The sequence below is a fragment of the Siphateles boraxobius genome, unplaced genomic scaffold, assembly GCF_051911475.1.
Source record: "Siphateles boraxobius isolate OS27281-9 unplaced genomic scaffold, OSU_SipBor_1 20, whole genome shotgun sequence".
Lineage (NCBI taxonomy): Eukaryota > Metazoa > Chordata > Actinopteri > Cypriniformes > Leuciscidae > Siphateles > Siphateles boraxobius.
In genome coordinates, this window is record NW_027508811.1 from 6899323 (window position 1) to 6923417 (window position 24095).

A 24095-nucleotide genomic window follows, 5' to 3' on the forward strand; every position below is an offset into this window, starting at 1 on the left:
ATTTCACCTACCCCAAACTTAGTTGCACAATGAAAAATAATGCGGTACTCTAAAATAAAGCTAATACATCTTCATCGTATTGAATGCGAGAAAGAGAGTGAAAGAAGAAAATAAAGAGAACTCGTCTCCAGAGGTCTAGCTCAACAGGTGTTGTAGTTCCTTCACTGTCCTGCTGCAGGCGCTGTTGCGCGCTGTGTTTCTGCTCGTCTCCTCCTCTTCCTCCTGCAGGGCCTTTCAAAATCTCCCTGACCAACCCATTATAACAGACAATGTTGCACGCTGACCCGAGCGCTCAGCAGAAAGACAACTCATTCGCAGTTTTACCTCCGGTATTAGATCCAAACACTAGCAGAACGGTTCAGTTTGAGCGCGAGCTCTGGATCAAACTAATGGACTTCTAGCCGAATAACGGAGAGAGAGCGCGCGCATCTGTGGTACCGCCGGTATGTTCTGATGGGTTTAACTTTGACTTGATCACACACAAATCACAGTCATCTCACTCCTAACAGATTCACTTTGAACATTATGTGTCCTGTATGTGATTTATTGAGCTTGTGTCGTAATTTGATTCGGCGATTCATTTGTGAGAGACAATGTTGAAGTTCAGAACTTTGTTTCTTCTACATACAAAGATTTTTTTTTTTTCTTATAGCACAAACCGACCTGAGAGTATATGTTAGGTAAATGAAGTGCTTGTGTAGGCTTTAAATCAGTGGCGGTGATCCTTTGTGTGTGTTTAATGCCGTGTTGTGTATTTAATGTTGCTGTGTGTATTTATGTTGCTAATAGTTACTGTTATGGACTGATGACCTCGATCATCTGAGATTGCAGAACTGTAGACATGTGATGAGGGAAGTTGGTTTTCAACAGGTTGTTGTTGTGTCATTGTTTTAAAATGACTGACTAATTGTTTAAAAGTCGTTCAAAACTAAGTGGAAACAGAATCGGACACCACTAATACCTAATGAGTTTTCTGTCTGCCTCCGAATCAATTCATGTCTCTAATGTGTGTCTGTTATTGTCTTCCTTTGTGTCTGTTTCACTGCTGGACACTTGCATGATGCTGAAATCTCTCTGATTGTTGATTAGGTTTTACTGGATTGCTGATGAGCTGGGCTGATATTAGTTAATAGAAATAAATATCTAAAAGTGATATTTAACATTATACCTAACATTTGAAAGATTTCTCTGTTGTCTCATATTCTATTCTCTTATCCTGTTCTAGCACTGTATGAGACCTGTTGCTATCAGACACCAGAGCTTCAATGGGTGCCGCTCGCCGATGGCCAACAAAGCAGACTTTGACATGAATATGATATTTTCTAGTAAAATTACTTAGGAAAATGATTTAATATGTATTCTTGCAGTAAAATTGTTACGTGTGCATTATTTGCTGGGAGAATGGTTCCCATGGTCATTAAAAAAACTGCAAAAAAAGTAGCGGAAATGTCATAATTTGCATTTAAAATGAAATAATTTAATACAATTTTAAATTAAATAATTTGAGTACATCCATTTTTAAATGTTCCAATTATGCTCAGTCTAAAAAATAATTTTTCCTCAAAATTCCTATTTTTGGTTAGAATCTCAATAAAAATAATTATGAATAAATAATGAAACGAAAAAATAAAATGTAAAAAATCCAATTATCACAAATTCATTGGTTAAAAACTGCGGTTACCCTGTTTACAACTTTTGTATTTAAAATTAATCTGATATTAAACATTACAGCTATAATTGGTCAGACTGAGATTGAAAAGTGTTTTGATTGATGCTGTACATTTTATATGGTTAGAATAAATTGCCCCTGAAAATCAATTCCAAATATTACCTCGTCCATATACTCTGAATCTATTCTTCCTGAATAGAGGAACACCTGGCTACTCTCAGACGTCCTTGTAAGGGGCCGGTGATGTCATTGGCAAGGAGCAGATGGGCACCAAACACTCCCCCTTTGTGTGTTTTTGTGTGTGTGTGTGTGTGTGTGTGTGTGTGTGTGTGTGTGTGTGTGCGCGCACCATCTACTGAAGAATAATAAATGCATACACACACTTATATGCTCGTAAGCCTTTCAGGGGTGTCAGGGCACCTTGGGACAAAAGACAACTACTGCAGTCGTGTGTTTGATTGTGTTAAGGGCTGCACAATATTGAAGAAAAATGCGATAACTTGTTAAATAATGCAATATTCAATATCCAATACGATAATGCTTTACTTGTGTAAAATAAATGTAAATTATATTTAAAAACTGAAAATGATAACCAACATGCATGCATGTTTCACATTCTTTTTTGTGAGAATAAAGCATCCCTACAACTACAGTTTTACTGTAGCATCACATAAATAGTAAGTGTCATTTTAACGTCAGTGTAAACCGGGGGGTTTATGGTTTCAGGTAGGCCTACATTACGGTAGGTTTATTTAACAACAGAATTTGAATTATCAAATGTAAAAAATAAAACCCTGCTTAGTTTTCATTGAATTAAATGTATAGTGATTCTTAATCGATTCCAAAAACACTGAATTGAACACCCCTAGTGAATACTCACCAAGATTTTATAATTTTGTGTGTATTTGGCCGTATAAGCTGCGGAAGAGAACTGAATTTGGAATCACGCACTGTCTGAGAGGCGGCTTTCTGTGTGCGTTCACTTATTGGGCTTATTCGCTTCTACATTAAGAATGTCACACATATGTAACAGTCTACTCTCTGCGTGACCTTAAACTTGCACTTTTTTTTTGGAGTATTAAAATCATGCAGTTATTGCAAGCTGTTGCGATATTTCAATATATCATGCAGCCCTGATTGTGTTCATCTCAGTAGTTATAACTTGCGTGTCCTGACGTTGGCCTCTCTCATCTGTGCACCGCTCTGCATTTAGCCCACAGATCTCTTCTCTTCCTGAGCGGATGGATTTTGTGTGTCAGAAATAGTTCTGTAGGTCTGTATGCTCTCCATTTTTGTGGATCAAGCTTAAATGTTCCCTTTGGATCTTCTACACGTATACTCTCAATAGCTATGAGCACACAATCATTGCGTGTGCTTGCATTGAGTAAAACTTGCATGCGAACAACCTTTGCAATTTTAGTCTGTCCAGTCTTGGGTTATTTTGGAGACTTTTGCACGGTGGCAAGTATTAGGGACGTCGCTAATAAACTGATGATTATTTTCTTGTTATGGTTGATTATTAAAATTGTCTAAATGAATAACAAATAAAACACTAAAAAGTTAAATCAGTTTTGAATTTTTTGAAATTGAATTTAGTCATCACAACATTATAATTTTAAGATTTGTGAAAAATTACATTTAACCGTGTTAATTAGTGTCTTCAAAACTTAACATGATTATTCATTTTTGTTAGATAATGGCAAAAGTAGTGTTTATTTATTTGTTTTATTATTTCAATAAATATTATTTTTTAAATAAATGATATAATAAAATCAATTAAATAAAAAAACAAAATTAATCAAATAAAATTGACAATATTGGCAGATAATTGAATTGGTACCGATTTTTTTTTTTTTTTTTTTTACACAATTCCTCATGTACACCTATTAATTCAAAAGATTGGTATCTGACATGGAAATTAGCCCGGAGTTTCTAAATGCTCCTTATCCTTCTGAACGACTAAAAGGTTCATGGAAATGCTTTAGTCAAGTCTGGGAACGTTGTTTGAGTTTACAAGAGCTCTGCTGTTATGAAAGCTGTATCCTTTAATGGCTGAAATCCAACACAGCCTCTCTGATAGAAGTGACCAGTGTGTGTCAGGCACTTGCGCTTGAGCTCGTCGGTCCTCTTGACCATTTTTTAATTTTTTTACTCTTTTCTCTGGTTTCTGATGGCTCTTTTTGCTTCCTTGTGTTTTGAACAGGAAGACATTGGAGTTATTGTGAGTGTGGAGGTGAACTATCTGCCTAAATAAGCCACATGTCAGAGGGCAGAATGTGTAACTCCGTGTCTCTGTAGGAAAGGCTGATGGATGGAGCGAGGGACCAGTACGAGGAACGATTGAAAGAGGTGTTTGAAAGTTTTGATGGCAGTGGTTTGGGCTCTCTGAGTCCTGAAGAACTGACCGATCTCTGCCGGGCCCTTCAGCTGGAGGAGAACACACTGAACACACTCATACACACACTGCTGCAGGACCAGATCAGTGCACGGGTAAGAGAACATGCATATTTTATTTTAGTTTCATTTTTTGTGTGATTTGTTTTTTTTTTTATACTGTTAATGGTCAGGGGAATTTGAGTGTGGATTACATTTCAGAAACTGTATTTTGTGCAAAAAACCTAAAACCAAATAACTTTTTAGAGTATCTAAAACAAGAAGCTGCATAGTCTTTATAGACTTGAATGAAAGAGGAGTTGTTTATTGCTACTTTTTTCATTTTTCAGGTTGATTTTGAACAGTTTAAGGATGTGCTGATCCTCGTGTTAAGTACAAACACAGATGATCCAGAGGAATGTCTTGAACAGCCAGGTAACATTCTCATAATGTAGCTTATTATGTTAAGATCTGGGGCTGGTAACCAAAATAATGCTGGTTTGAATCATGTGATGGTAATCTTGGATGGACATCATTGCTTCATTTATTATATCTAAATGTATATTGGTCATTGGATACCCAGCTCTTCTAGATATTGGCATTAGAACCATTTAAACTCCATTTTCAAGCAATCAATATCTAACATGCTGCAATAAATATTTAGGCTACCTGTATGGAAATAAATATCTGTTGAGGTATAATATAGTCTCTTTGTGTGTGCCACCATTTATACTTGATTCTGCTTGACTTATGACTATTGTATGAGAATATATTACAAAATTAAATAAGATATATTTTGACTATTTACTATAATTGACTGTAAGTGAAACTGCAGGTTGTGATCAAACGGTTTTGTTACGTGTTAGGAAGTCCTGATGTAACCGAGGATGTATTAAAAGCCAGACAGTGGGAGCTCAGGGAGTAAATAGGGAGGATGTGAGGTTAAATCTGGATTAAGAAGGATTATTCTGAGAGCAGTGAGAGTGTAAATGAAGACTATTCTATCTTAAAACAAGCTCTTCTCTAATTATGACATTCACAGTTAATGATGGTAGTCCGGACACTGCTATGTGGTTCCTATGGTGTTTTTAGAACATTGTGTGGTTGCTAATACCCCTTTTCCACCAAAGCATTTTGAGAGCCGGTTCGGAGCCGGTGCCTACTCGCGAACCGGTTCTTTGTGTTTCGACAGCCAAAGAACCGGTTCTCGGCCAGGAAAACTGGTTCCAAAGCGGCACCAACTCTTTGCTGGACTAGAACCAGAGAACCGTTCTTTTACCACCGTGTCATGCTTACGGCGGGGCTGGAGGCGGGTTTAGATGTGTCCTAAACATTTTTTATGACCGCAAAGCCAGGAGAAACATTTGCAGAAACACGATGTAGTCCACCATTGTAATTATTATGCTTGAAGTTGGCGCAAGCGTGTCTAGCTTTTTTTAAATTTTATTTTTTTATTGAAAACATTATGTAAGCAAAGAAGAAAACAGTCAAAATATAGAACAAATAAACGGAAAGAAAAAAAGACACAATTGGACAGAGGTAGGCTACATAACTAATCAGAAATGATTACATATCAAAGGAAAAGATTAAAAGACTTACTTATTTCAATTGTTTTTAAAGCCATCATGGTACACAAGTTAGAGATAATCCCAAAATTATGTACTTGCTAGCGTTTCTGTATGGCGACGTACACAGTGACGTAACGACGTCGTTCGCTGGGCGCTCTAGTCAGTGGGAAAACAAACCGGTTCTGAGAAGGTTCGCAAGTTGAACCAACTCCGAACTAACTTTGAACCAGCACCAGTTCCGAACCAGTTCTTTTTTGGTGGAAAAGGGGTATATGTGGTTTATTACTGGCTGTTACCGTTTCCAAGTCTTTATGATATTCGTTTCCTTAAAAGTAAGAATTTTTAGGAAAGAAATAATACTTTTAATCAAGTATGCATTCAATTGATCAAGACTGACTGTAAAGACTATTACAAAAGATTTCAAGTAAATGCTAATTATTGAAAATAAGTAAATGTTTCTTGAGCACCAAATCAACATATATTAGAATAATTTCTGACTTAGTGATCCCTTGCGCAAAATTTGTGAAAGAGTGTTTTTATAGTTTAAATGTTGCAAGAGTCCCTTTGTCTCTCCCCTAGATTCCCCAGAAGTCCAGCCACGCTTTGTAAAGGGCAGTAAGCGCTATGGCCGTCGCACTGCTCCGGAGTTCATTCACACACACACTGATTCACACACACAGGCTGAAGATGAAGAGGAGAAGGATGAAGCTGCTCAAGAGAGCGATGACAGGACTGTACCCAGGAAGCGTGAGGTAACAAACACAGACATGAATAACGGTTAAGGTTAAGGCACATTCTTCTCGTTTGGAATCATCCATATCTGAATACAGAGATAAGATGAAGGTTAAAGTTGTGAGTCTCCTTGAGAAAACTTTCAAATTATTTCAGCTGCAAATTTTGAACTTGCTCTGAAGAACTCTGGCTGACTGGAGAGAGAGCAGAAACACTGTGTGTGTGTGTGTGTGTGTGTGTGTGTGTGTGTGTCTTTGCCCTATGCTCTGACAGCAGTTCAGTGTCACTGAATTAATGAGATTTTAGAGTCTCGGAAGACGCATCCCACTGGCTTTAAAGCACTCAAACTATCGAGTCATACTAACACTATCTTGTGATGAAAAGATTTTTTAGCAAATTCCTGCTGGCGTGTGTTAAGTGAGCTTTTGTGTGTGACTCTGGCCACGCTCTCCAGCAGGTGCACATTAATACACACTGCTGCGCAGAGCTCTCTCTGATAGTCTGATGTGTGAACAATCCTCCGGTTCTATGATAGCAGATGTGCCGGGTGTGTTTGGAGGGGGCGGGGGAGGGGGGGGTGTCTATTGACGAACAATGACCCCTCCCTACCCCCTGAATTCCATTGCAAGTATTCTCCATCTGCTCCCTACACCCCCCGAAATTCACCCTGTCCATATCTGAACATGCACACAATGATCTTGACTAAACAATAGGGAAGTAAGATTGAGTGGCTTTGTATTAATATATTTATTTTACTTATTTTTTATTTGGTTATTTATTATTGAGTTATTTTATATAATATAATGTTTTGAAAAGTCATTTAAGCTCACCAAGGCTGTATTTATTTGATCAAAAATACATTAAAAACAGTAATATTGTGAAATATTATTACCATTTAAAATAACTGTTAGCTATTTTAATAAATTTATAATGTAATTTATTCCTTTGGCAAAACTTAATTTTTTACTTCAGTCAGTGTCACGTGATGCTTCAGAAGTCATTCTAATATACTGATTTACTGCTCAAGATCTTTTTTTATTACATTTTTTTGTCAATCTTGAAAACAGTTTTGTTGCTTAATGTTTTTGTGGAAACTGTGATACTTTTTTCCAGTAATCTTTGAATCGAATGTTAAAAATAGATTTTATTGTAACCATAGGAATGACTTCACTGTCACTTTTGATCAGTTTAATGCACCCTTGCTGAATAAAATGCATTATTTCTTTTAAATAAATAAAAAATCCTACTGACCCCAAACTTTTAAACTGTAGTGTTTTTATGAACATTATCAAATTGCTGCCTGTATAGGCAGTGTTTCACACATTGCTTAGGTGATCACTGAAGACATTTGTTTTGACATTGATGGAGTCAAATTCAATTCGTAATGTGACAGTTAACACCCCTCCTTATTGGTTCATCTTTATTACATCTTCTGCTGTCTCATTGTTGCTCAGTACTGCCCCCTCCTGGGAGTGTGATGATAACAAGAGTTTCTCATTTATGCATTTTATTTTATATTTTCATTATAGCGCTGGAATGCTGACATGAGCATTTCTGAAGAGTTTGAAGCAGAAGGTAAGGTTAAATACTCTCAAACCCCCCAGACATCTTCCTTTATGCCAGAGATTTACACTGGTTTGTGTGTAGGTCAGATGCACCTCTGGAACCCTGATGAACCCAGTACACCATTAGGCAATGCAGTGCCACTCTGTGACTTGGAGGAGCGTTTGCAGAATGCCTGTCATCGGCTCTCTCTACCCATAAACGGCATGGCCACACTGCAACAGCTACAGGCACTCTGCCAGCGCATAGGCATTGAGGTATTTTCCATCATCACAACCTGAGATAGATTAAGGGCCCTATTTTAATGATCTAAGCACATGGTCTAAAGCCCACGGCGCAAGTGCACTTAGGGCGTGCCCGAATCCACTTTTGCTAGTTTAAAGACGTGAAAAACTCTATTCTCTATTCTTGTAAAGAGTAATGGGTGTGTTTTGGGCGTAACGTGTAATAAATCAGTCTCATCTCCCGTTCCCTTTAAAAGCCAGTTGCGCTCGCACCACGGAGGATTTGCTATTTACATGGTGGAATTTTCGAGCGGAAAGACTGAACGCTTCTCTAGCGAGGAAACGGATCTGCTCGTGCACGAGGTTAAAGCACGCAAACAGACCATATACGGGACAAGCCGGATTCCACCATATATTTATGTACACAATAATAACTTTTACATTGTAATCCTTTTATTTTTAATATTTGGCATGTTTGTGTGCTGCTGTGTGTGTAATAAGCGGAGTGTGTGCGTGTTGTGTACCCGCCTATAGGCTAATATTACTAATGCCCCCTTTAAATAACAAAAAAATACTGTGCCATTGACCAACAAAAAAGTGGTCTGAAGTTGCAGTATTTTTTTGTTATTGTGTACAAAGTTATGGTGGAATCTGGCTTGAACCGCGCTTTAACCTCGCCCAGATCCGCTTCCTCGCTAGAAGTCTATTTCAGTTGCCTCAAAATAGCAACGCGCCAACAATGAGCGTAAACACACCTGGTTTTCAGACCAGCACGCCCATGGCCGCACAAATGGGCGCAAATGCGTTTGCTATTTAAACAACGTGGTGCAGGACGTAAAAATGCTAACTGCGTCAGGCTGAAACTAGCAAAAAACACTTGCGTCATGCCTGGAGCCGCATTGCACCGGGTGTATGATGGGGCCCCAAGTGGTTAAATACCATATTAACATGCAGTTCTTGTGTTTTTGAATGTTCCCAGATGAGTGAGGATCTGTTGCAGGGTGCTGATGAAAGTGTAATGGATGTGCAGGAGTTCATCTCGTGCATAATAAACCACAGCAAACCACCCACACCGTCAGTATCTACACCCTACAGACAATTAAAGAGACACCATTCTACTCAGGTAATACACAAAAATAGATTGTGCGCAAAACATGCTGAAATATAAGTTAAACCTCTTTTCCCCATCCCTCTCTCTCTCTCTTTCAAGTTTGATGAGTCGGGCCGAAGGATCCCCTGTGCTTTGAGCAGTACAATCGGTCTGCGGGTGTTTTCGGATTTGGATGATGGATCGGGACACGCTCCTGTGGAAACTCTGCTTTACCGGTGGATGGAAGAGGGAGTGGACAATAGCTCAGAAATCCTACAGGTAAAACACATAGACGTTGTGCATCTACACAACTCTACGTTTAATCTGGGATATTCGTAACAAGTTTTTATGTGTGTGTGTGTGTGTCTGTCTGTAGGCTCTGGATTTTAATCTGGAAGGTAAAGTGAATCTGTCTGAGCTGACCGTTGCTCTAGAGAATGAGCTGCTGAGCACTAAGAACTCGATCCACCAAGCGGCGCTAGTGAGCTTTAAGGCAGAAATCAGACATCTGCTGTGAGTCCATGTATTTGAACTCTAGCTCATTCCAACTCTCACAGCTCACTCAAGCTCGGTCTAGATTTATCTAGAACTAGTACTTCTCCAGCCTACTACTGCATGATTCATATTGCTAATTTGTATGATCATCGTAATAATCATTCATTAAATCCAGCTCGTATGCTAACACTCACGCCAGCTCATTACTCTAATCATCACTGTAGAGCACTGTCGCTATTCATTCTGCATCATACTAGATCACTTCAGTTTGTTAATCACACTTACTCTAGCTCATTCTAGATCAGTGGTTCTCAACCAGGAGGCCTCAGCACAATTCCAAGGGAGCTGCAAGATGGCTTTAAATTATTTAAATTAAGACAAAAATTAATTTAAAATGAGGTAAAACGGCAACAACAAATTTTTTTTAAATCACATTTCTCATTTTAATGTATTACCTCAACAATTATCATGTAACTTGAAAATCAGGATTCCCACTGTCTTGGAAAAACATTTCTAGATCTGGAAGTGTAATAAAAATTAATAAAATATTTAAAATATTTTTCTAGTTATGTAAAACTCTAGTTATGTACTACTAATATTAAACCTACTGAATAAAGTTTTAGGATAATGGACTTCTGGATAATGAATTTATGTAATTCGAGTGCTTAAAGGGATAGTTCACCCAAAAATGAAAATTCTGTCAGTATTTACTCACCCTCATGTTGTTTCAACCCCGTAAGACCTTCGTTCATCATCGGAACACGAATTAAGATATTTTTGATGAAATCTGGGAGCTGGATCACTCCTCCATAGGCTTCTTCAGCGATTGACACTTGACGGCCCCGAAAATTATTAAAGACATCGTTAAAATAGTCCAAGTGACTACAGTGGCTCAATATTAAGTTTATCAAGCGACGAGAATACTTTTTGTGCGCAAAAAAACTAAAATAACGACTTTATTTAAACTATTAATTTCCTTCTCTGTGGAGCTGGAGTCAGTTAACTTAGTGTGATTGCGTAGTGCTTCTGTTGTTGGACGTCACACGCATCACCCACATGACCAGCGTCGGCCAATAGTGAGCCTACGTGTGACGTAGCTCTATGCAATTACACTAGTTTAACTGACTAGAGGCCCACAGAGAAGGAAATGAATAGTTGAAATAAAGTCGTTATTTTTGTTTGTTTTTGCACACAAAAATTATTCTCGTCGTTTGATAAACTTAAGATTGAGCCACTGTAGTTACTTGGACTATTTTAACGATGTTTTTAATAACTTTTCGGGGCCGGCAAGTTTCAATCCCTGAAGAAGCCTATGGACTAGTATGGAGAAGTGATCCAGCTCTCAGATTTCATCAAAAATATCTTAATTTGTGTTCCGATGATGAACGAAGGTCTTACTGGGTTGGAACAACATGAGGGTGAGTAAATACTGACAGAATTTTCATTTTTGGGTGAACTAACCCTTTAATTCTATTAATGAGAGTGGAATATTTATCTAAATGTGTATTCCGTTTAATCCATTGCTTCACTCACTCCAGTAAAAGAGTGCGTATGTACAGTCTCAAGCCAGAGATGGGATGGGAAACTTCAGCCCTGGAGAGTCACTGTCCCACAGAGTTTAGCTCCAACCCTAATAAAACCTTAAATGCCTGTAGCTTAAATGCCTTGTCCTAAAAACCTTGATTAACTTGTTCAGGTGTGTTTGATTAAGGTTTGAGCTTAACTCTGCAGGGCAGTGCCCCTCCAGGACCACCCAGCCTTGGTCTAGAGTGTGCGGACGGTGCGCACATATTTAGGCTAAGATTGCGGACGCACATTTCAATGCCTCTTTTTGTGCGTAGAGAGCGTTTATACATCATGCCCCAGATCTTAGTTTGTAATTTCATTTTGGACTCATTCCAGATCTCTTCATTTAATTCAGACTCCCTCCAGATCACCTAAGCTTTGTTAGTTTGACTCAAGCTTATTGTTTTCTCTTATTCTAAATTGTTATTCTGCCTAAATCCAGGTCCTTATTCAGATTTACTTCACACACTCAGTGTCACTCTAGCTCATTAAGACTCTTAAAACTTTTAAATTGTCTTCACGCGCTCTACATCAGTCTAGCTCATTATTCAGATTCGCTCAAGATCATTTAAAAATCATCAGAGCTCCAGATTGCTTCTAATGTCATACTTTGTGTGACAGTGAGTGTGTTGACCTGGAAAGGCGTGAGAAGGAGAGGATTCGCTTTGATCTGGACAAAGCAGAGAAACTGAAATCTCAGCTGGCGTCTGAAGTGGATGACCACCATGCTGCCATCGAACGCAACAACGAACTTAACCTCCGGTAACATTTCACTTTCAATAATTTCATAATTGAACCATCTTACTCCCTTTAAATGCAGAAAGCCGTTACAGATTTAAAAATGTCCAATCTCTTCTCTACACATCATTGGTGATGTGACATTTTCCTCAACAGTATCTTTGTTTACCTGCAGAGACTTGCTGCATAAACACAGAAGGCGTGTTCTGTGGACATTGATGATATGTGGGTGTGAGCATGTGTATTCATGTGTCATGTGCATGTTTGTTTATGTCCATGCATGCAACTATGTACAGGAAGTTGGAGCAGGAATATAAAGAGAGTATGACTGCTCTGAAGGCAGAGCTAAGTAGAGAGGTGGAGCTTGTGCAGCAGCAGGCCAATCAGCAACGAGAAGAGCTGGAGCAGGGAATTGACAAGATGAAAGATGATGAAACCTTCTTACGAGAACACCTTAATCTCACCATTAAAGTAATCAGCATTTTGCGTTTGATTTTTTTTACCTATGAATTGCCTGCTACATGTTTACGTCACATTTTTGCCAACCTGTCATATTGATTCGATTTGATTTTATGGTTGGAATTGAAGAGTCTATTTTATGGGTTTGTCTTCAATAACTTTGTGTCGTGTAGGAAAATAGTCGCATGGAGTCAGAGCTTATTGAGACCACAGAGAAACTGGTGGAAGCTGAAAACCAGTTGAACAAATTGCAGAAAAATCTGGATGGAGTTTTGAAAGAGAAGGTACTGAAATCAGCACAGATGCAGACATCAATATTGACATGAGGAGAAACATGCGTAGATTGATTATATTTTTATGAATATTATGTAGTAAAAATATTTTAAAAAATTATTCTCTTTAATAATCCTTATCCAATAAATCATGAACAATTGGAAAGTTGATATTGATATTGGCCACTGATTTCGATGATCCTGTCATTTGTCACACCATTACTGATATATTGTTTTGTGGGTTTCTAAATGTTCTTTTTGTTTCTGTGTGTGTAGTTTGGTGATTTGGATCCAGACAGTGCAGAGTTTTACCTGCAGGAGGAACGTCTCAGACATCTGCGCAGGAACTACGAGGAGCAGTGCAGGGTCTGTAAACTCTCTGTTTTTGTATACTTTCCATTTTTTTCATTTTATTATTCTGCCTGAAATTCACATCTATATCTGTATGTGTATTGTAGGAGCTGCAGGATCGTATAGATGAGCTGGAAGCTCAGCTGGAGGAATATCAGACTTCAGGTCACACACCCTTGACACGTCCCGGACTGAGTCTGTCTGATGAACTGGCCAGCAAGAGTCCAGACCCAGGTAACATGTACATGTGTGCTCATACTCATAGACAACACTGAATGAATGTTTACAGTTGGATTTCATATTTTGCCACATGTAATGAGCTGTGCTTGTTGTGTGTATGCATGTGTAGGTTCTCAAGTGCGGCAGCCATTAAACATGAGTCTTGAGACAGAGATGTTACTGGAGCAGCACCAACAAGAGATAGAAAACATAAGGGCAATGGTGAGACATCAGGGCGATGTGCATATTAAAACTTTTAAAAATATAAAGATTTATCATAAAGTGTATGAAACCAAAGAAGGGGATATTTTATTTGCATTCATATCAGTAAAGAGATCACTTTTTTTTATCACAATCTTAATATTTAGGTGAACTATACCTTTAAGATTAAATTAAATCCAAAACTGCCCTGGATTGTTCAAAGAATAAAAGACGTACTGTTGCTCTCTTATCTTATATGTCTTATGTGTAGGTTTATGAAGAAAAACGCAGCACAGAAGAGGAGAGAAGTCGTCTCTCTCTGCAGCACCAACAGGAGGTGCAGGTTTTGGGGGAGGAGATGGCAAGAGAACTAGAGAGAGCGAACAGATTGGAGAAGGACATTTCTGCCCTCCAAACTCTCCACCAGCAGGAGCTTCACTTTCTCACGCAGGAGGCGCAGGAAGCCAGAAGCCGTGCAGAACAGCTGGAAGCGAAGGTGCAAGTTCTGGAGGAGAAACAGACTGCCCATGAGGAGCAGAGCAGAATGCATGCTGAGGAGATGAGTTTGAGGGAGTCAAAGCACCAAGAGGTGCTAGAGGCAAGTCTGCAGGAGCAGAGAGAGAGACTGCAAGAAGAGAAGGAAAAGGAGGAGAAGAGGGTCACGGAGCAGTGGAAACAAGAGCAGAAGGGCTATGAGGAGGTGCTAAGTGCTCAGCTTGAGGAGATGCAGCAGAGAACAGAACAAGACTGTGTTGAGCTGGAAAAGAGGCTTCGGGAGGAGTGGGAACGAGAGAGGCAGGAGTTAGAGGAGAGCAGTAAGAAGGCATTGCAGGCTGTGCTGGAAGAGAGAGAACAGAGGCTCGAGGAGTGGGAACGGGAGAAGCAGGAGCTAGAGGAGATCAGTAAGGAGGCGCTGCAGGTCGTGCTAGAGGAGAGGTTGGAGAGGGAAAGGAAGCTCAGGCAGCAGTGGGATGAGGAGCGGGCTTCATTAGAGAACAAACATCACGCTCTGCTACTACAGCGTTTGCAGGAAGAGAGGGAACACCTCCGAACTCAGCAGGAAGAGAACGAGAGCATTATAATTGAGCATTGGAGGAGAGAGGGGGCTCAGATGGCGAAACAGCATGAGGAGGCGCTGCAGGCCTGTTTGGAGCAGGAGAGAGAGAGACTGCAAGTGGAGAGAGAGGAGCAAGAGAGAAGGTGGCAGCAGGTGCTGAATGAAGAGCAGGGCCGGATGGAGGAGGCGCACAAGGAGGCAATGCAGGAGCTGTGTGCTAAACACAGCGAGGAGAGGGAAAGAATCAGCAGCCTTTTGGAGAAACTACGCACAGACATTGCAGAACAGAGGTAAGACACACTTGCTAACTGAAAATAACCTTAAAACTTGGATATTTTTACGTGTGAAATAATTACATTTCTACTGATGCATGTCCTCAAATTGGATACACTGCAAAATATTTTTCTTAAGTATTTTTGTCAATCTTTAGTACAAGTTTTGTCTTACACTGGATCCCCCATGTGCTTTTGGATTTAACAGCACTTAACTTCTCATATTGAAACAAACAAAATCACTGTCGACTATTCTTCATTGATAATAGTAGACTCATTTTAAATGTGCCATATGATATGAGTTGGTGAGTATTTATTTTAGGTAATGTTATAAGCTGTTGATGTTGATTGGCCGTGTGCAGGAGAGAGCTGGAGAAACAATTCTCTCAGCAGCTCGAAGAAGTGGAAGTCCGTTTCAATAGTGACCAGGAGGCGGTGTCTAAACGTTTTGAGACAGATATACATAAACTCGAACAACGTTACCAAAGTGAGATTGCAGCACTTTCCCAACAACATGCTGTAGATCGTGCCCAATGGGAGGAGGAGTCAGAGGCAGCCACCAAGGAGGCGGAGCAACAGTGGAAGCTGTTGAGGGAGGCGCTCAAAACGGAGAACCAATGCCTTGAACTTGCACACGCACAAGATATTAAAGCTCTGACAGACAAGAACCTACAACTTCAGGCTGAACTGGAGGTTTTTGTCAGTGCTGCTAGAACAAAAGAGATTGAGCTCAGCCGTCAACTCAATGAGCTGCACAAGGATAGGATGGAGGCCAAAGACTTGCTGCTGGCACAAGCAGAGAACAAAGCCACTGAGCTGGAAGAGATGCTGAAACAGGCCGTGGATGACTTCATCCAGGAGCGAGCGGAGCTGCAATGGAGTCTGTCTGCTTTGGAGAGCAGGCGAGGGGAAGTACTTTCATTCACTGAGAGCATGGAGCTGAAAGGCACAATCCAGCAGGGTGAGAAGCTCCTCTGTCAGGAATTAAAGGATGAGAGAAAGGCTCTGCTTGCAGAGAAAGACGCACTAGCATTGAGAGTGGTGCAGTTGGAAGGAATTGTGTTGCAGTTGACAGGAACCACTGGAGAATCTTCTGCAGAACCCTTGGGGGAACCTTGCTTAGAGTCTACTGAAGGAATCCATGCAGAATCCATTGGAGACAACTGTGAAGAAACTTCCAAAGAATCCACAGTACAACCCTTTGGTGAGCTCAACCAATATACATGCACAGAATCTACTGATGAAGTCAGTCCAAAGCACCTCATATGTGAGGAGTCTTCTGCAAACAGAGATGATAAAGAGGAAGCAGGCATAATGGATGAAGTTACTGACTCTGGGCTTGGTGATCCACATCAACACAGATGCCTAGAGATTGGAGTTACAAATTATATAACTTCAAACTCTTGTGCTGATGAATTAGATATGTCTGATGTAGAATCTAACAATAGTGGAACAGAAACCCCTGATTGTGCCTGTCTTTTAGAAGAGAAGGAAAAGACTGAGGAGAATCTTAGTAATCCTGGAGTTGATAGTTCTGAAGATGCAGCATTGAACAAAGAGTTGCAGAATGGTGAAAGGAATAGTACAGAGTCTCAAAGAGATGACACCTTGGAGATGGCCGAGGAGGATATTTTGAATGGCGCAGAAATAGAAGCTCAAATCTTGGTTGAGAATGAAGTTTCCTATCACCAGGAGAGCTTGCAACACCATGAATCTCCAAGCACAGATGACACCCTGAACGAATACAATTGCAAACCACTTGAACCTGTGATTGAAGACAATCCAGAGGACGGTATCAGCATATCAAGTCTTCAGAATGAAATCAGGGCTTTTGCAAATAAGGTTTGTAGCCTAACCACAGTTGACACAGAACTGGACAAAGTGGCTGATTTCAGAGAGGTGTGCATACAGGAGATCCTGGATCTTCAAGAAACAGTGATGCAGTACAGTAAAATTGCAGAAGGCACTAACTCCCAGTTGCAGAGCCCTAAACGGCAGTATCTGGATAAAGAGAATATCATACATCAAGGACCAAATCGTTTTGACCAAATGGAGGCCTCAATCAAAGATGTGCAACTTGCTGAGCTAAAGATCTGCTTTGAGCAAAGCATCCAAGAGAACTTAGAACTTGTGGAGCGCAACAGAAACCTGGAGAAGAGAGTCAAAAGTCTGGAGGGTAAGATGCGTCTAGTCCTGGACCTTCACAAGCAGCAGGCGTCTGTCCTGGAAAAGACTGCACAACTCAGAGTTGAGAATTCCAATCCGAAGGTACTTCTCCAGGAACTTGATAAACAGGATAAGGTGCCGCAGTGGGACTCTGACTCTTCCGATACTTCAAACAACTCAGCCAGCAACTCCCAGTTAAAAGAGAAGATTGCTGCTGTAGCAGAGCTTGAATTCTTCTGCATGGAGTTTGAGAAGCAGAACTTACAACTACGCCGAGAACTTGCTGATCTGCAGGACAAATCTATCAGGATCCATGAACAAATGCAGGAACGAAGGTACCATGTGATGGTCCCCTTTGTCCTGCTTTAGTAGAACAGAATCCCCAATTCCCTCATCCTGTTTGCCCTCTGCTGCTCAATCACTTCTGTGTGAGTGCCTGTGTAGACCCTGCCTTTTTTCAGAGATAGAGGCCAGACCACCACCATTAGTCTCTCCCACACACTAACAAACTCCGGTGGAGTTGTACTCCAGTATTGTGACAAAAAAGATCTGTCTGTGTAGTGTAGCTGTGGTATAGCTGTTGTATAGCTGTGGTGTAGATGTGGCGGTTTTGACCCAATCTTTGTCTAAACTATTAAAAATTTCCTATGCAAACGTGTGGAGCTTGTTGTAAATTTAATAGACCTAATCTGAAAAAAAATTCTCTGAACTAATGCTCTATGCAACAAACTGATGCATCATTTTGCTACGCTTGGTCATTGTTGTACTGAATTTAATGTCACCAAGTGGATTTACAATGCCTTCTGTGTTTAGGAGTGAAGTTTGTCGTCTGGCTAAAGAGAACTTCATGCTGAGGCACAAAATCTTAACAGTGAGGGAGAAAGACCTAAGAGAGAACCAGGATGACCTGCGGTAAGATAGGCGCACGGCTGTTTTACTTTAAGAGTTCTAAATTTTATACAAGAGCTGTTGAATGACAACAAATAATGTCTTTCTCCAGACTGCAACACATGAAAGGGAAGAGATCGGTACAAGCTCTCAGGAGACAGGTGAGATTTAACTCCATTACTCAGAAAGTAATTCTTTCATATAGGGAGTTACATGCAGAGATGGAAATTATTTCTTATGTTGCCATCTGTCATTAGATTGCATATTTAAAAGCACAGAAGTGTTTAAACATCACGTAATGAGCCGCGCATGTCCACAAACAAACACACTCTTAATGTCTTTTTCTCCAGCACTCAGAGCCTCGTCGCCTGGGACAGCAGCTGGAGGAGGAGAATATTTTATTGCAACAGAATGCAGATCATGTGCTTCGACATGCGCTCCAGGAAGTAGTGCGTCATCATGACAGCTCAACCAATGAAAAGAATGGGGTATGCTTTTAAATGTGTAAATTTCATAGTAATATGCTCAGAGTTCCAGTGACCGGAATGTTTATTATATTTATATTTTTCCTCCATGCCTTTGTCATTCTGAATGCACACATTCACGCTTGCTTCCAGTTTTGTGATCGGGAGGAGATTGTTTCCAGAACAGAAAAAGAACTGCTTCGATCAGAACTCAATCGGTGCATAGAAAAGGTACAAAAAGCACACACAATGCAAGACCCCTTCATTGCCCATTTTCTCTCGCATCTGACAATTAACTTTACATATGTTTCCTGGTTTTCTTCAGGTCATGTTACTGGACACATCTTTACAGACACTCACTCAGCAGAACGTCCGTCTCAAATCTGACCTACGCATCACACAACAAGAAAGGGATGCCCTCAAACAGGAAGTGATTTCTTTGCACAAAAAACTGCAATATGCCAATGAGAGGGTGAGTATTGATGACAGGAGATTCTGTTATTTCATTAGATGAAGATTGTAACAACTCTCCCTTCCTCTTTCTCTCTTTCTCCACATCAGTTGTTGGAGGTCTCCGTTGCGTCTGCTGGTCAGCAGCAGGGGAGGCGTGTGTGGGCGGAGCTTTCTGGGCTGATGGAGGAGGAGCATGCCTCACTAACTGAGAAGAACCAACAACTCAAGCGGCAGATGAGCGAGATGACCTCAGAGCTGCAGATGTCAAAGGATCAGGTAAGAACATATTTACTAAGCACCTCTAGTACCCATAGGATGTGTGCAAGAATAATGATTATGATGTTCTTTTTTAGATCCGCCATCTGGAGGCATTAAGTGTGAAACAGAGAGGACTCATGAAAACTGCAGATCAAGAAAAATCTGCTTTGAAACATGAACTGGAGGCTCTGCACACACAGCTGCTATCAACACGGAACAAGGTTATACACAAGTGTTTTTATACACATATAGCACAATACACAAACCTTAATGTGCAATGAAGCTATACCCAACCCCAAACGGGTAACCCCTCCTCAAACTTTCTTTGGGCCAAAATTGTGTAGAAACTTTTTTTTTATTTACTGTTTACACTTTTCAAATGTATGAAACCATTAAAAAAGTATTTTCTACTTAGTATGAACATGTAGTAGAACTACTTTCTATATAGTGGACATGTGATTTTGGATGCAGCCTGCAGGTGCAGTCTCATTTTCCGTTGCTCAGAGAAATCCAGTCATTTTTGTTTCACTTGAGAGCGAAAAAGTTCCCCATGTAGATTTTGCTCATCCAAGTTGTTCTCTCAAATGTTTTGCCCTGGCCAACAGAAAGCTGCTTGGTTTGAAAGTGACTTCTGTGTCAACACTGTTGACATTGGACCTATTTTTGCATGCAAAATTCCACTGAAATTCCGCTAATGTAATTACACCTTATGCGTTTGACCATGCTGGCTAATACAGGTGAGCAAAAATAAAGAAGCTATTGAGCACAATCCTTTAATTAAATGTTTCTGTTAATATTCATTTAAATTAAGCAATGACAAAGACTTCATGTACTGTAAAATTATTTGCATATATTATTCAAGTCAACAGTCAGGAAAAAAAGTAATTATTAGCATTGAGTGGGTTTTCTTTTTTCCTTGTCAATATTGATTTCAACTCAGTCTGTTGCTTTATCTACCTCTCAATGATTTTATTGAACTTTGACATATTGTTTCACTTTGGCTAAATATGCATTGTCCCTTGACAGTGACTAAAGTAATGCAAAAGTAAATTCAGGACCATAAATTATTTGTTTTACCATTATTTATTATTTTGATCTTCAGGTTTTGGCTCCATAGTGAATGTTTATATATATATATATGTATATGTATTGATACATTTAACACTCCTTATTATTTGCACAAACTCACATTTCCTTATAATAGCACACTGATTCTCTGTTGTTTCAGGCTCATCTGTCTGTAGTCCTGCCTTCATCTCCTCTACAGTTTCCGGGGGAACAGAGGGGACAGCACTATAGTAACGGCCCAGACTTCAACATGCAGGTAACACACTCACCCAAACACTCAGCATCACAGCCAGCATGAGAATTCTCTCGGGTCAGTGCGTACTCTATCACGGTGTACGGATATGTTTGTGCAGCACTCTCTGAGGAGTATTTAGTGTGCGTCTGGTCTCTGAAGTTTCAGGTTTTCTTTGGTGACTACGGCTCGTCTGGTGTCTATGTTTGTTTGCTTTGTTCTGGAAAACACTCGTCATCCTTTGTAATTCACACTCTTTAAGAAGTGTGTGGGCAGCACTGGGTCAGTTTTTTGTGTAGTAGCAGTGTTAGAGCGCCCCCTAGGTTTTTTTAAATGAATGGTGTTGGGTGTGTATTTATTAATGGGCTTAAATGCTTTTGAGTTTGTACCTGTGTAAGTCTGTTCTGTCACAGCTGTGTGTGAATATGAGATGTTTGTATATAGCACTGTGTGTATGTTTCTCTGCAGGTGTAAGAGCTGTGAAATCATCACTAACAGACATAGGAGAGTGGCAACCTGTGACATCACCTCCCATTTGAACTCTGACCTTTACTCTGTGTACCCCAATCACTGAACCCTTCCTGACAGATTTAGTTGTTTTTGTTTGAGTTAAGGCCAATGTCCTCTGTCTGATTTTATCTGTCACAAGGTGGCGTCATACTGCATATGCTCTTGGCTGTGAGTCGTTTCCTCTGTCATCCAGATGATGGCACATATATCTGGTAAAACAAGAGTTTGAAATTAAATACCGTTAAGGGCAGTACAATCTATGTTTGAATTTTATTTTAAGATTTTCAAGCATTTGAAAAAGAAGTATTGTTTTTTTTAAAGTTTGCACTGTTATGGCATCAGTTTTAACATGATACCGCACTACAGCTGAAATGAATGACTGTTCTGTGATAAATCCAGCTTTTGAATTTTATTTGTTTTTCTTTTTATTTAATGAAGAATCAGTTCATCACTTTATCTACCTCTACATGTTTTTACTGAACTTTCTGGCATTTATAAATAATGACTGATGTTTATTTATTCATTTATTTATTTTATTTTATTATAAAATAATTTGGTTTAAATAACTGTTTGATAACATATGTTTTATGTCCATTATTGATGTGAATGTGTTTTTTATATATAAAAGTGAGACCAAATAAACTATTAGGTGAAATATTTTGTGTAGTGTTTAATTATTCTTTATAAATGCTTTACTCTTGATTGTCCATAACCTCTTTACATGTCCCTAATTTTACTCTATTAATATTACAAAATTAGTTTTCATACATTTAAGTGTTTTCATTGCTCATAAATCAAACAGAAAACTCAATAATAGATCATAAGTAAGGGAAGGTACAGAGACCATGCAAGGTTATTAACTAAGGCAACGGATTTCTAGCAGACCAATTGACCTTGTGACCTCTGACCTTGATCTGTATGCCCAGCAGGATGAGCGGGAGGCTGCGCTTTTACAGATGGAGGAGAGAATGAGAGAAGTCGAGCTCATGCTCAGAAACCTCAAACTGTTGCTTCAGGAGAAAGTGTCTCAGCTGAAAGAACAGGTACAGAAATGCACAAACATGCTCCCCTGCCCTTTGACACATTCGTGATAATGCATTTGACTCCAAACCAGACTTCCAGTTGAACCGTTCTGTTCTCTCTGCTTCCGTAGTTGATCAGGAACAGTGAGTCCGACGTGTTGATCAAAGACCTGTACGTGGAGAACGCTCAGCTGCTCAAAACCTTGGAGAAGACCGAACAGCGTCAGAAAGTAGCAGAGAAGAAGAACTTTCTGCTAGAAGAGAAAATTTCTAGCCTCAACAAGATCGTCCGTGACCTCGGGCCTTCCCCTTTGACCCCTGCGCCCTACCACTTTACACGCTCCTGATTTTACTGTATTACACACAAGCCATTCCAAACAGTCAAGCTACAATAAGGACAACAAATGCAGGTAGTCCATATGACTTGTGCACTATGTTCTAAGTCTCTAAAGCCATACGAAAGCTTTGTGTAACTGACCGAAATATTATAAATTTATTTACTGAAAATGTTCCCCTCTGCCATACAACTCATCTCTTTCCCAATCATTTTCGTTTCTGGGTGAACCATTACTTTAAAGAGAACCATCTCTATTTTAGTCTTCAGTTCTCTTTCAGGAATGAACATGTCACAATATTCCTCATTTAAATAATTTTCGCCCAAGGCATTTGCAAAAGAAGGGGGTTAGGCTTGTTAGTAGTGTGTTGAAACCATAGAGGTTGAAGGCTTGAAGTGGTTGACCAATCACAACACACTGGTCCAGTCGACCAATTAGAACACACTGTGCTTTTTGTAAGGAGGGGCTTCATAGAATCAGGAACTAAACTGAGTGTTACTAACAGACTGGGAAGAGAGGAGCTGCAACAATGTAAAATAAGTAAAAAATGTTTTTTGAGCTTTCCATCATGAAAACATATTCTTAGTAGTCCCCAAAATCAAGACTTAAGGGCATATGGCTGCTTTATTTTTATTTTTTTCATTGCTCTTAATGATTTGATTTGAATGTCATAGCAGTTTCTTTTTACTGAGCCGTACTGTAATATTTCTGGTGAGTCTGGACCTTAAACTGCAATTGGAAGGTTGTCTTAAGGAATGGTGAAATTCCTTAGACCGAGAGAAGCTTGTCCAACAGCTGAGGCCCCAGTGTTCACACACACACACACACACACACACACGCACGCACGCACGCACGCACACACTCACGCACGCAGCTGGCTGTCATTACATAGTTTCAGTGAAATGCAAACAAGGTCAGTGATTCCCTACGTCTCAGAGAAGGAAATTAAAGGGCAAATGTCACACTGTTTATTCCTGTTTTTTATAGTGCATTTTATGTCTTTCGGATTGTTTACTTAATATAAACCTTTTCACTTGAGAATGTGCACCAAAAAACAACAACGTTACTGTAGTTGCAGCAGGACTTTTTGCTGTATATTTATTTTGTGTACCTATTTTTCATTTATGAATTCTAATCATGCATTATGAGCACTGTGAATATCAATAGGGAATCTATTAAAATATTATGTGGATTAAAAGAAACTCAGAGCTTGGAGACTTCAGCCTCGTGGTAACCACTGTATAATTTGTGTGTGGAGAAGAAAATTGCTGGTTATGAAGTTTCATTTCAGGCGTCTCTAAACGAATGCAGTTTACAAGCTTTGATGCTTTGGTGGAAAAATGCACAGAGATTTACATGCATTTAAACATTTTGAAATTGCTTTGAATTTTGTGTCCTTGTGTTTTTAGCATTGTAACAGCCTTTGGTGAAGTATATAAGCTATGCTTTACCACTATTTGTTATGAAAATGACGGTAACTTACTTTTACGTGTTAATTGTATAACACTTGAATGTAAAAACATAAAACTTTCTATTTTGTAAAAAATAAAAATAAATAGTTTTAGGAAACATTTGTAATGAGTTTTCCTTTTGAATGCATAAAGATTGTGCATTTCTCTTTAGCAATATAAATGTGAAAACTTTCTTTTATAAATATATAGAAATTAAAAGTACCCAAATCAAAGTTTTTACTCCATACTTTTAGCGAATACAGTGTATGTCCCAATTTTTGTTAAAATCCCACAGGAAATAAAGACATAAATAAAACAGACCCTATATGTGTACCCTGTTCGTGGAAAGTGCCTACTTATCTTTGTATTAAACATGACGTGTTGAATAAACCACCATTA

General features: G+C 39.5%; 1 protein-coding gene across 2 annotated transcripts; it reads left to right on the forward strand.

Moving 5' to 3' along the window:
- The first annotated feature begins 247 nt into the window (after positions 1-247).
- Positions 248-24027, forward strand: nin (ninein (GSK3B interacting protein)). Of its 2 annotated transcripts, XM_077236484.1 has the most exons (28): positions 320-443; positions 790-870; positions 3873-3890; positions 3968-4159; positions 4393-4477; positions 6190-6362; positions 7872-7917; positions 7990-8162; positions 9109-9252; positions 9340-9498; positions 9596-9732; positions 11902-12042; positions 12315-12489; positions 12651-12761; positions 13026-13115; positions 13208-13334; positions 13450-13541; positions 13792-14867; positions 17829-17927; positions 18016-18064; positions 18254-18391; positions 18521-18598; positions 18693-18839; positions 18929-19096; positions 19174-19299; positions 20307-20402; positions 21815-21931; positions 22042-24027. In XM_077236484.1, the coding sequence occupies exons 2-28, from the start codon at positions 847-849 to the stop codon at positions 22255-22257; spliced, it is 4197 nt and encodes a 1398-aa protein (XP_077092599.1). In that variant the 5' UTR covers positions 320-443; positions 790-846; the 3' UTR covers positions 22258-24027. The 2 variants fall into 2 exon arrangements, with proteins under 2 accessions (XP_077092600.1, XP_077092599.1); XM_077236485.1 differs by lacking the exon at positions 790-870 and having other exon boundaries at positions 248-443; positions 21818-21931.
- Positions 24028-24095: the final 68 nt, after the last annotated feature.

Excerpts from the sequence above, each read along its gene's own strand:
- nin (XM_077236484.1), top strand. The coding sequence starts at position 847 with ATGAGGGAAGTTGGTTTTCAACAG. Across the intron at positions 9,253-9,339 it reads AGAGACACCATTCTACTCAG|TTTGATGAGTCGGGCCGAAG; the intron begins GTAATACACAAA and ends CTCTCTTTCAAG. Across the intron at positions 14,868-17,828 it reads ACAGACATTGCAGAACAGAG|GAGTGAAGTTTGTCGTCTGG; the intron begins GTAAGACACACT and ends TTCTGTGTTTAG.